Below are 12,952 nucleotides of genomic sequence, written 5' to 3'. Positions count from 1 at the left end.
AGCAGTGTATTGTATTCTGAAAGCAGGATGGCAGTTTGTACCTCTCTCCCTCCCTCTCCAACAACAGTTTAATTCAGTGAACCCTTCTTGTAGCACGTACCTTTACTGCATAATAATGCACTCCATATGTTGGGAGGGATTCTACAATGCTCATGTAACTGCAAAACAACACAGAAGAGAATAACATGTGTGAGAAGCTGAGAGGATGCTCTGAAAAAAAAATGTTTTGATAAGTAAATAGTTAAGTGCATAATACTTAAAAATGAAGCAACATGAGATGGAAAACATAGTTACATGTTATATTTATATTTATTTATATTATTTATACAGTCCTGTATAAATGTTTTCTAATAAAACAAAGGTCACAAAGAAATCACACTTATTTCACTTACTTCACAATTGCTTGACCTCTTGTCTGACCATTTAGTTTCTTGTAATGTTCAATGACTCGATCCTCACTGGAAAGGAAAGAATTGGATGTTTTATATATTGGCATTATAGTGACCAAGAGTCTCACCAGAAGGTGAAAAGATACTTCTGTTAACACAGCTACTGACTGAGGGAATCAAAAGATGCCAAGCAAACCCACTAGATGAGGGGATTTAGTGCCTAGGGGTAAACAAGCAGGAGTCACAGACTGAGAATAGAAATGGTTTTCTAAGAGTTGATTTTCTGAAAGAATCTTTTTTCCTCACAGACATGGTACCTACTTGTACAGACTTTCCTCTCTCTGCAATCCTTTCCTTATCTATAAACAATATCCATGATATTACATTGTGGGCAAACAGATTGGTGATAAAGCTGCTCAAGCTCTGCTATGCCCTGGCTGGTGCAACTTCTTTTCAAGCCCATCATGTCCTCTGAAAGATGGGCGAAACTGTTCAGAAATTGGTGGCCAGTAACAGCTCTAAGACTCACAGATTACTCCTCCCTGCAACTGCACAAAACCATGTGCAGGAGCGCTAGTGGAAGTACTCTGGAGCAATCTCTCTCAGCAGGGAGTTGAATTCCTAGTGTACACAGAGGCAACATCTACATCAGCAGGTTAAACAGTGGCAGGGGATGTTTCCAAGGCACTCAAACTTGGGTCACTTTACTGTTAAAAGTACCGATGGGTCTTTACTTACTTTTTGTTTTTTACCAACTTGCATTCTCCCAGGCAACTCCTGGCTGTGCACTGGGAGTTGGCATGAGCCAGGCCCCATTCCCAACAACGAGACTAAGACCATTTCATGCCTTAGAGAAGACATAAGCCATGTCTGAATGTGTTCCACAGTGAAACACGGAAGCAGTTCTCCACCAGTGGGCCTCTGTGTTAGAGAACAGTCCCGAGCGTGTACTGATACACAGTGGAGATGGAGCATCCAAGAGAGATCAGCATGACTCAAATGACAGATTGAAGAATTTCATTCTTTCTTCTCCAGTGAATGGGAAGCAGGAGAGCATAGAACCAGAGCCATTTGATGCATACAATCAGCTGTGCTAGCAAAGTCACAGCGTGGCAAAGTATAAGCCAAGGATCCAATGTAATGCCCACAGGACCAGCTCTGTTACGCTGGCAGGACAGAGTACTCAAGTCTAAACCCAATTTCTTGCTCTTTATGTTGTAACACCGAGGACAGGGAATCTGTTGAGTCCCCTGGAGATACTGCACAGACCTTACCAGCTCAAGAGGAGGGAAATATAAACTCTATGCCACCTTTGTGCCCTCCCCACCCGGCCCCACATAAGCTTCCTGCAGTACGGAGTGTCTGTCCCATGCCATCATGCTGTGTGTGGTTCAAGGCAATGTGCACTGGCATTCCTCCCTCCCTGCATTTCCTTGGTCCAGTGGGAGCCCCTAATGGGGCATTTAAAAGCAACCAAGGCTGTCCACCATGCAGTAATCCTTCCCCAGGCAGAACTGAAGCTATTTGCATTGTTAGACAGCGTGAAGGAGCACAGTGGTGTGGGATGGTCTGGTAGATGACCTCATCCCAACTGCTTAGAGATGCCCATGGGGACTTTTGTGGAAAATTACAAAGTGTTTCACCAGCCCAGCTAACACGACTGCATCTATTCATTGCTGCCTTCCCCATGTGTACCCCTGTTCAGAGAGGACAGAATTTCTTTTAGAAAGAGAGTCAGAATCTCCAGAGCCAAAACATCTTTCAGAAAGAAGGGGCATGGGGGAGCTGAGGCCTGTGCACCCCTGGTAATGCAGAGAGAAAGGGAGAGAACCAGAAACACCAACATAGGCAGCACAGAGCAACAGAGATAGTCTGTTGGATTGTTGGCAGGACCAGTTGTTCCCCCACAAGCCTGTCATTTGTCTGGAGTAACTGCTTTCCTTACTCACTCACTGAGTGACTTCCCCCACTCATCCTGCAAAAATAAAAGGGCTCTTTTTGGGGCAAGGTGAAGCAATGTGCCACCAGCAGGCCATAGCAGGTACAGGGTGCTGCCTGAGCCAGTGACAAATTACATGGGCAAAGCAATCGTCCAGCTCTCACAATAAATCCCTCAGAGTAAATTTGATGCTTAGAAAATGATCTGTAAGCTGCAAATTCTACAGCTATGAAACCATATTCAGTGCACTGATCCAAGCAAGTACCACAGATGTTATGGGCGTGCACATGGAGGCAGAGCCCAGGTCTCCTGCCGTGATTATCATAAACGGGATTACTTTTGGAGCAATAACTGAATTACATGAGTGTTCAGTACTGGAAGATCTCCAAAAAACATCATTCTTAATAAAAAAGATAGACAGAGAGGGCTTACAGCCCTTTGAAATTACCTCTTAAAATCATGATTACATGTGGATGCAATTCCTCTGCCTCAGACAGGAACGAACCAGGAGTGACTTAGAAAACAACGGAGTTTCTCCAGTGGAAAATGCTCAGCTTTGGTTTCTACTTTTGTGCAGTTTATTGCACAGATCAAGCTCTCATCTTGCTGCCATTCAAGGAAAGGATACATGTACCTACAGTGTGATTCCGGATGTGCTCTGCTTTCTTACAAATGATTATTATAAAATAATTGATATGTTCCCAGACCATACCCCTTGGGTAGGGAAGCCAATCGATGGACCATTTCCTTCAAAAGGACAGATCAGATGTCAGGGAGCCTTCCCGAACAGCAGAATGAATAAAGTTATGTTTGTAGCCCATGCTAGAAATGTGGGATAGTTCAGGTTCTATCCAGTTCTCCTAAACAAATGCCTCCATTGCTCTCTTAGGATACTGATGATCTCCCTTTGTATAATGTTTTGAGGTGTACAGACGTTAAGTCCCAGAAAACTATAATCCTTGTTTCTTCTTTCTTTTGGAAAAAAAAGTAAAGCCTGAATTATCAATCAAGCCATGAATATTGAGAGGGATCTGCTGTCTTTCCCTTTTCTGCAGCACTGGGCTAGTCGCACTTTGGGGAAAGAAACAGGTACTCCAGAGCACGATTCATCCAATTTATTTGGGATGGCTTCCTTGGGAGGATGTTACTGTTGCTTCTCTCCACTGGCAGCAAAGGGAGCTGAGGGCACCCAGCTCGGACAGTGAGATCCACATCGAAAAACGTTCACAGTCAGGTCAATCCCACCTCGGCTGTGTGACAGAAGGTCGTCCAGCACAGAAGTCACTCTCTGCCTCCTGCTCTGGGACAGAGGGCTAAGCCCAGCATGTGCCAGGGAAAACAAGCAACATCATTCAGGGGTCAAAAGGAGCATTAGCAGGGCCTACAAATATGCTCCCCTGACATTTCAGCTGTTCATTCAAGGCAGCTGCCATGCTGCTACTGACAGCTGGGAGAGTGCTGGGACACTGCTGGGACCACCAGCTGACGTCTCCTCTCCCCCTGCTCTGCCTTGTTGCTGTGTTGGTGACACAGAAACTCATTCACAGTGGAGGGCTGGCAGAGGATGTTTAATGTGGAGACAGGGGTCTGCTGGAGCACTATCGTCTGTTTGCCAGCTCATAAAACTTTCCCCCCAAAGCTGCAGAAATGTGGATGATATCCCACAGCAGACAACTCTGATAAAGATCTTTAGAACTGCCAAGAAATCCCTCCTGCCCCAGCAGCTCACAGAACTGGACAGCAGACAACTTGCATGCAGATGCAGGCTCTGAGTTTCTCATCATCAAATCCAGATTTTAAAAGGTAATTGTTCCCTCCCTCTCTTCCCAGCACACTGAACTATTTTAAATAGCTGTCCACTCATTGCTGTTCCTTAGTGTTATTCTGTTTCTAACCTGATTTGTCCATTTTGATTATATTCCTGAATTTACTAATGTATTTATTTGCAGTCATACACTGTCCCACTGAAGCAACCAGCATCTCTTTGGCCAAGGGACCAGGAACAGGACCAGAACCTCAGGTCTGTGTTGAACTACAGAAAATCACTAAATAGTGATTTTCAGCTGATATTTTCAGAGGTGGGTTTTCTGGCAACACTGGTGCTTTAGGTTGCTAAAAACAAGTTCACATTTGAAATCTCTGTGAACCTGGGAGAAGTCTATCTGTTGAAAATCCCATTTTAGCAACCATTTTTGTGCAGTTGCATCTCCTCCTGGCTTTCTTACTGACAACCCAGTACTGGGATGGTTTGCTGGGGAGTATCTGAACTGAGATAAAATTCAACAACAGTGGCTGGAAAGGAACAGTGTGAGTTAACACATTTTCTAAAGGTTATCTCCAGTCTCTGTGACTAGTTTTGTGTCTAAAATAATAAATACTGTCTGTTGTTTCCGTGAATGGGCAAGAGAAATCAAAATTCAGGGGCCCCACTCCTGGATTGTGTGGGAAGGCCAGAAGTTCAGCTTTCATTTAGAAGAAAACGAAACACAAACAAACCCACCAAGAAGCCCCTTTTTTATTTCACCAGTAATCAGTGATGCCAATAGATGCTTGAGAACAAGATGTGGAACTGATTATTCTGAACCTGCAGAAAACTGGAAACAGCAACTTGATGATATAAAAATTAAAACCTTCAACTTTGTTGTGAAGTCCATAAACAGGAAGACAATACAGTGAAGAGAAAGACCTGAAGCAAGGGTATGGAACCAGGAGACTCCATGAAGGTGGAGTCAGAGGCACAAACTGTGCTGATCTAAGAAGCCAGAACTCATCCCACAGATCTTAATACATTTGGTAGGAGCAATGGTGAGGCTTTTTTGTGGTCGGTGATGGAAATGTTATATCATTTCATGCAGACCTATTATAGCATCTTTTCAAAGATATCATAGTATTTGTTTGATTATCCATTTTATTATCTCTTAATCCATTTCAACTGATAAAAATATAGTACAAAGTTCTTTTGTTTGTTTGTTTTAAACTAACTAGAGCCTTTACCCATCTCACCTCTAATGTTTTAGAAGTTTCTTTCCAGAGTTGGGAGATTCACTTGTTACTGTTTGTGCTAATGCTGAAGTACTGCAGCATAAAACTGACTGCACACAGAAAAGGACAGGATGAAATATGTATCCATTATGATAACCTGCATGAGATGCAGAAATGTCAGAGAACACAGTTTTAAAAATCTGCTCCCTTAGATCACTGAAGTTTGATCTGTATTTTAGAGGTTTTTTGTCTGATTCGCCAACAGACTCTTCTTGAGAGCATTCAGTGTTTCAGAGGGTGTTTAGGAAAAAGCCACCATTAAAAAATAATGAACTACTAATGTACAAGAGCTCTCTGAGACCTGGCTACTGGCATGAAATCACAAGGGAGTCACAGGACTGTAGCCTCTGATTTTATTGCCCCATTGGCAACACCGTCTTCCCAACCTGTGACTTATTCTCAGTCACAAGAGGCCCCCCCAAATTAAGTACAGCTGTAAGAAGTGTTGTATCCTGTGTATAACTGCAAATACATTCTGAGCATGAAGATTTTACACAGCCCTTTTTGCTATGTGGGCACTTTAATAAGAGCTCAGGCCATGTTGCTGATGAAGAGTCAGATTTGCCTTCCCTGTCACTGCCTACTTGTTCCCACCACTCCTCTCATGATGCCTTTTAGCTTGAGCTCTCAATCTGTCAGTCAACCAGGCCACCAACTGGCTGGAAATGTACTGCTTTGAGTGTGTGGATTAGTTTCTGGAAAAAGAAAAGAGATGCTCCAAAGAGGAAGACCATTCTTCTTCAATGAAACTGCAGCTTACACTTATAATTTTTCACAAAGACTGATTTGGTTCTTAGAGAGAAACACCAGGACACTGTGATGATCCTCAGCTTTTGTGTTAGTGATCCTGATTTCAACTGGGGACTCCAAATCTCTTCTGATGCTCTGATGTTCTCAGAAAATGAGACCTCACAGACCAGCTGGCCTATGGCTTGGCATGAGCTATAGCTAATTCCAGTATTGTAGCCATGCAAGGAGAAGTGGATGACCTTCTTGGCAAAGGCAAGAACTGAGATCATATCCTACAAACTGATTTGTTTCCTCCCTGCCATCCTCAGATTTACTAAAATGGAGAAATTAAGAGAGTAGCAGATAAAGGAGTTCTCTCTAATCCCCAGGCTTGCAGCCCAATGCTTTAAAGGCAAACATGAAAGAGCACCAAGCAGAAAATCAAGTGAAAGCATCTCCCTTTTAATGAACAGTCTTTCCCCAAATACTTTCCTATTTGCACAGATAAAACAAATATGCAGGGTGGCACAAAGAATCTATGTGTGGGGCATATAAAATTTAATTGTGACCCTGCTCCTGCCCTGGATTTAATTTTTAGTGCAATAAAGACAGAGCAAACAAGCATCCACCTCCAAACTTCACCTAGTTCATATAAAAGGAGAAAATATATCCCTTATAGTTCATCTATGCCACACAGAGAAGATTTGCAAGATGAAACTGAATCACTCAAAACAACACAGAGCAGTGCAAAACATGACATTTCCAGCCAGGAAAACTCTTTCACAGATACAAAGTGCTAGGAAGTAAATGGCACATTAGGCCTCTTGATTTCATCAGGACACTTGCATGTTTACAGCGAATTTTCTGACCCAGACATGGGGCAGACAGGGAAACTGAGGCCCAGCAGGGCAGTTCCACTTGTGTTAACTCATGCAGTGAGTCGGTGGCAAACCCAGAGCTAGAAGGCAGGAATCCCTGCATCCCACTTCCACTCTTGGAGCACTTACTGCCAGAGCCAGGTCCTTCACAAGACACTGCAAAGCTGCTGAGCAGAGAGATACGTTACCAGTAAGCGAGGGAAGGATGCTCCTTCAGCGCCGGCGTCGGAAGGGCTGGCAGCTTCTTTAATTCATTCCTTACAACTTCATTGCTGAAAGAGAGTTCAAAAGGAGGATCAGGCTACAAGAAAACAACCACAATATTTGATATGACCTGACCTAGCTGGCAGGCTGCTATGGCTGTACATCTGTTCCTCCTTAACAAAAGGCACTGGGGTTTCCTTTTTCTCCTCTCTTTATTTGTTTTATGGCAGCCCAGTTAACTTTTCCCTCTATTATCAAAATTGGAGAGAAACTCTCCCAGATGGTTATGCTGAAGAACTTCCTACCAATGACTGGACACAAAAGCCACAATGTCATATGTCATTGAGCACAGTCCCATGGACATGTTCATATACAGAAAAAAACCAAGGGGAAGAGAAGAGAAAGTGATTTTTCGGCTGTAATAAAACTTCTTTATTTAGTACCTTAGGAACTGCTGCAAGAAATAATGATTTGCTTTCTTAGCATCACAGGTTGTTCTTAGCCTCTTATCCAATGACCTGGTCTTTGAACAACATCTTCACTGATAAGACTCCAATTTGGATTTGTCCTGCTGCACAAAACCCTCCACGGGACCAGGCACAATCATCTTGCTCATTCTTCTCCCTGCAACCTCCAGTAGCCACACTGGCCAGCCGGAGCAGCATCACTGCACAGCAGAGAGCAGGGAAGGCTCATGAAATGGGAAGCAGATTCTCACAGATGAAATGAAACCGTGGGATTTTCTCCTACAAACCCCAAATGCCTCCCTTCCCACTTTTAAACACACACAAGGAATTGCGTGCACATGAGAAAAAAAACCCTCAAAGGCTTGGGAAGGAAGGCACTGCTGCTATTAACTTTTAAAATTGTAGAAATACACAGCCAAGAAGGCCAGACAGGACACCGAGGAGTGCCAAAGAATTCATGTTTATTGGCTTACTTTTCAGTAGAAGTTTTTTCTGCCTTCTTGTACCCTTTCCTTTATCCTCCCCAAAACTGTGGCTGTCCTGGAGCTGCAGAGAGAGACACCTCTTCCAGACCTCCAGATTTCCCAGCCCACTGGCTTCCCCCATGGGGCTGGTAGCCAGGCAGACAGGTAGTCTTGGCTTCTACAGCTGTAGACCAGACATCCTAACATCTGTAAAGACTCAAGGAGCCCTTGGACATTCCAGGACACCCTGGGTTTTGTTCTTCTCTCTGTGACAGTCTGTATGGTGGCTTGTAGAGAGGTGATCCTGTTTCAGTTGTAAAAATCTTCCCACAGCATTTCTCCTTTTGCACATCCCAGCAGCAGGCTCTGCCTGAGACCTTGGTGGGTTTGTCTTAATTGGAGTCTGTAGGTTAATTGCTAGGTTGGGCCATAGGGTAAACCACTGACATAAATCCCATAGCAGGCATTTTGGGCATGTCTACAGACATTTATTATTACGGTAGTTCCCTGACAATCAATTAAGTAGTTTTAAAACAGGACCGCAACTTCTAGTCAAGACAAATCTATGAGAGATGTGCAAGTCTCAATTAGGTTCAAATTTTGCAGAGTGAAGATGTGTAGAACAACAGTTAGAACAAATGACTAAGGCAACCACTGCAGTGCTACGCACATAGAAAACCACTCAGCAGCACCTCGTATGCCAAGCCAAAAGGCTCTCAACAAACAATATTTGAACACCCACTCCTGCCCAAATCCCATGGTCATTTAACCATCAGAGAGCTCTTCCCGACTAAGTGCAAATGCTCAACAACTATTCAGATTTATTCTTCCACGGCGGGTAAATATCTGCACAAGCCTGAACAAGAAGCTGCTCCACTCTGTGTTATCTGTTGATCTGGCTGCTCTGTTCTGTGACTGACAGCCCAGAAAACAAGCTGTTGCTGTTTAGAGTTTTCTGGGTCTGCCCAGGGCTGTCTCCTCCACAGCATGTGCATACTCAGCTCTTACTGAGGTTTCTGACATTTTCAAAGAAACTGGGAAAAAAGAATAGAGCGCGGGAAAATCGAAGCACAAGTGGCAGAAACTGCCCCTCAAGTGGTGATTTTTTGAGGCTGGCTGCTCACAGAAGGAAGTTGAGAAATCGCCAACACTTTTCTGGGAAAGCACGGAGTAATTTCCAAACAGGGACTTTCTGAGCCCAGAAAACTATCAAATAGGGCAAGCATAGGTGACTAACGGTCTTGGAGGGTCTGGGAAAAGAAGCCTGAGTCATTAATGGCTCCCATAAAAGAAAGGGCTAACACCAGTCAGCTCTGTCTTTTCTGTTGGTAAGGTGCAAAGCTTGCTTTCACTGTGATAAAGTCTTTTAAGAATCAGAGAAAAAGACATTCTTAGTGATGTTATTGGGTGGGATTACCATTTCTGCTCAGTACCCAGAAAATATCATAAAGATAGCGCCTCACAGCCTCAAAGTGCCAAATGTATTTCAGGTAATCACTTCCAGGATCAAAAGTGCATTTCATTCCCTGGTCCATGTATTCACTAAGTCTTCTGGCTAGACTCATCTCAAGACGAATTATTTAGACTCCCAAAAGGATGCCAAATCAAGAAAAAGGAAAAAAATAACGACTCAGGTTGCATTTGACCTACTGACCACTAGGTCACTTTCCTTTTGGCTTCTTTTAAAATACCAAAATCCTCAATTTTTAAAATGTTTCCAGCAGCATCACTAGTGGTTTTGTACTTATTGCATTTCACGCTCTTTCTAGTGAAATATCTCATTGTGTTTATTTTATTACTGTATTTAGAAAGTGTTTGTTTAATCCGGTCACTTGTGCTGCATTTATTTTACATTCGGAAGTGTCCAGCCTCCAGGGTTGATATATACAGAAGAGTGCTTTTGACACAGATTTGTTAATATGCAGGGGAAAGGCTCCAAACACACTTTCTCTGTGTCCCCTGGACCACTTTATTCCTGCACTATGGCGGAAATTATAATATTTAAAAGACTGAATAACAGTATGAAAACTGAACTGGAAAAGCCATTTGCATGGGTTCCTGAAGGCTGGTTGGATAGCCAGAAGTAAGGTTGACTGACTGAAAAATGGACCTAGAAATCAGAACTCCTGGTTCTGGTTTTGGTTCTGATATTGCCTGTTTAATAAGTCTTTTCCAAATGAACTAGTCACCATCTCTCAGTATTTTTATCTACACACGGGGGCAAAAGTCCTGCCCAGCCATTTCATAAACATTTTGTGAAAAACAAGTTTTTGCAAACTGGCTGCAATAATTTTGAGCAAGATTACACATGCAGTTGTCTCAGGAAATCCATACATTTTCCAGCATGTGTAATAACAATGATCAGTAACAAAACAAAGCTACAGGTTCAAGTTGTCATCTCTTCTCAGCACGGTACTTCGTTCTGTAGAATGCAAGAGGAAATGCAGAGTCTGAGATTCTCAGATTAGATGGCACTGTTTGAAGTACAGTGCTTAGGATCTTCTCCATTACGCTGCAAGAATGCAGCCTGGGTTTTGTAACCCTTTAATACATTTTAATTGGTTAAATGTCACTTGGTTACACAGAAAGAAAAGTAAGCCTGAAACTATGTTAGATTACCATCTGCCCAAACGTTGAAATTGTTGTGAAATTCTGCTTAACAGGAAACTGGCTGTTAGCTTTTCTCCCTTGTTATTCTTTCTTATGTTGCTGGGAGATACTTGGACTTTACTCGAAATGTCTCATCCTGCTTAACTGGAAGAAATCTATCTGAGGAGCTGGCTCCAACAGTTACGGATTTTGTTTCACTCAGGGGTTTTCCTTTCCCCACCCCAAACTGAGGGACAAATGAACAGGATATGTTATTTGCAGCTGCTTTGACATACGTGCTGTTTAAGGCTGAAGAACTCGATTACAAACATTTACAACCAAAGTTGGTGTGAGTTTCCCAAATATTTTAGGACTGGACTCTAAATCTGGTAGGATTAAGTTAGGGGGAAAAAAAATCTCAGTTATTTTAACAATATGGTATATACCTCCCCAAATTAGCCAGGGCACTCTGGTTCATTCCTCTGTGTAGGCCTAGAGGCCTACATATCTGTAGGATTTCTGTTCATCTAAGGAACTGAAATTTGTCCTGCCCATGCTCTGCCAACCAAGCGTGACTCAGCTTCCAGCTAGAAACAAGATTAGCTTGAGCTAATAACCTTTAGGTCAGTCTGCAGGGTGCTTGTTTAGGAGCTTCATACAAGTGATTCTTTGCCTTTGAAGTCAAAATATTGACTTCAGCTAATATTGAAAAGCACAGATCCAATCTTAAGTGTCTTGTTCAACCCGAGAATCAGCTGAATAGGGATACCTGACTGTCTTAAACTCTCAACCTGAATGTAAGCCTGCTTAAGTCTTTTCGGCTGAAGCATTTGGGGATTCTCTTAAATAATGTGAAAACCACTCTCCTTCAGTGTGGAGGACTAGGAACTTCTTAAGGAGAATAGCTTTTTATTTTAAACCTCGCTCTGCCTAAAACTTTATCAACTAAGAGATGGATGAGGCCACTCCGAGCAAACTCTCAGAAATAATTGTCTTAGTTGATCTAAACAGGTTCAGGAGCTCAAGCATTTCTGATGAACTTGTTTTTGAAATGAAACACACATTAGAAATGGAAAAGGGCTTAAAAGAATTGCCCACTACAGATGCTAAACTGATCTGTCAGGGCTACTGTGGCATCTTAGCTCAAAACAGATGAGGGTGACTTGGACTGTGTGTTCTCCAGGCTTACTGAACAATGGGAGTCGTTGTGATGCCCAAGGTGGTAAGAATCAGTGATAACAGTCTCATGCATGATGATGCCCTACCAACGGATGTAGAATGTGTTTGATATGGCACAAGAGCCCCTTTTCAGGAAAGTAAAGAGGAGCACTATGGGCACAGTGATTATTCTGAGGTATGGGATGATTTCCTCAAAAACAGCAGTGGAGTTGGTGTCGTATCAGTTCACAGATAGAAAGTTGACTGTTAAGAGGCCCAAATAGCAGACCTGTAACTGCATTCAGGAGTCCTGAACCAGCTCCAGATCCTCCAAATTGGCTGCAGTGGGATTTGGAGGTAATCACACTGGCCACCACAGGCAGGTGCCAACCTGCAGCTGAAATTGTGACAATTTGGCTTTGACTGTCCCAGCATCTGAGGTGATCCTCAGTGAGTGACAGGAAGGCTCCCATGGGGAACAGCAATTCTCCCATCACTACAAATGAGCCAGTGTTTATGTACTTTTCTGGATCAGGGCCAGATCACAGGCTATAAATCTGACAGTGGCAGTAGACAGGACAGGTGTGGGAATGCTGCAGTCTGTGTTCCAAGCATGCAACCCTTTAGAATTAAATTGTTTCTTAAAAAACAAAGCAGGAGTTCAAGAGTTCAACCTTCACACAACATATGCTGCCATGCACAACACTTAAATCTCAGCAGCAAGACATTCAAAACTGCAAAGCTTCTCTGTTTCCAAGAGTAGCCACTTCTGCTTTAAACAGTATTTCAACATCAACTAACTGCAAACACTGAAGCTAACTTCATCCCTAAGAGAAGTCAGAACATTTGCCTTCAACTGCAGTTCCTCTGGCTGACCCCAGGCTTGATTTCCCAGATTTTACACTGCTGATATGATAACCACAAATCTCAGCAGGCAAAATCTTGACCACCATGACCTCATGCTGACTTCAGTAGCACTGGGATCTCACCCAGCGCATAAACCCATGTCAGCGCACATTAGAGAGGAGCTGCTGGACAGACATCACTGGAGATGCCAAATCTTCCACACCATTGAGGGTCAGAGCAGCATTCT

General features: G+C 43.1%; 1 protein-coding gene across 2 annotated transcripts in view; it reads right to left on the bottom strand.

Moving 5' to 3' along the window:
- FRMD4A (FERM domain containing 4A) overlaps positions 1-12,952 on the bottom strand; it is a 368,735-nt gene that overhangs the window by 54,646 nt on the left and 301,137 nt on the right. For both annotated transcript variants that reach the window (XM_018068125.2, XM_018068124.2), the window contains exons 9-11: positions 7,166-7,249; positions 393-458; positions 101-158 (exon numbers count right to left, since the gene is read on the bottom strand). In XM_018068125.2, the coding sequence (XP_017923614.1) occupies positions 101-158; positions 393-458; positions 7,166-7,249 (208 nt within the window). The remainder of the gene's footprint in view (positions 1-100; positions 159-392; positions 459-7,165; positions 7,250-12,952) is intronic.

The sequence above is a fragment of the Manacus vitellinus genome, unplaced genomic scaffold (genome assembly GCF_001715985.3).
Source record: "Manacus vitellinus isolate BGI_N305 unplaced genomic scaffold, ASM171598v3 scaffold_13_pilon, whole genome shotgun sequence".
Taxonomy (NCBI): Eukaryota; Metazoa; Chordata; class Aves; order Passeriformes; family Pipridae; genus Manacus; species Manacus vitellinus.
Note: the sequence above shows the minus strand (reverse complement) of the source record. Positions and strands in the feature narration are given on the sequence as shown.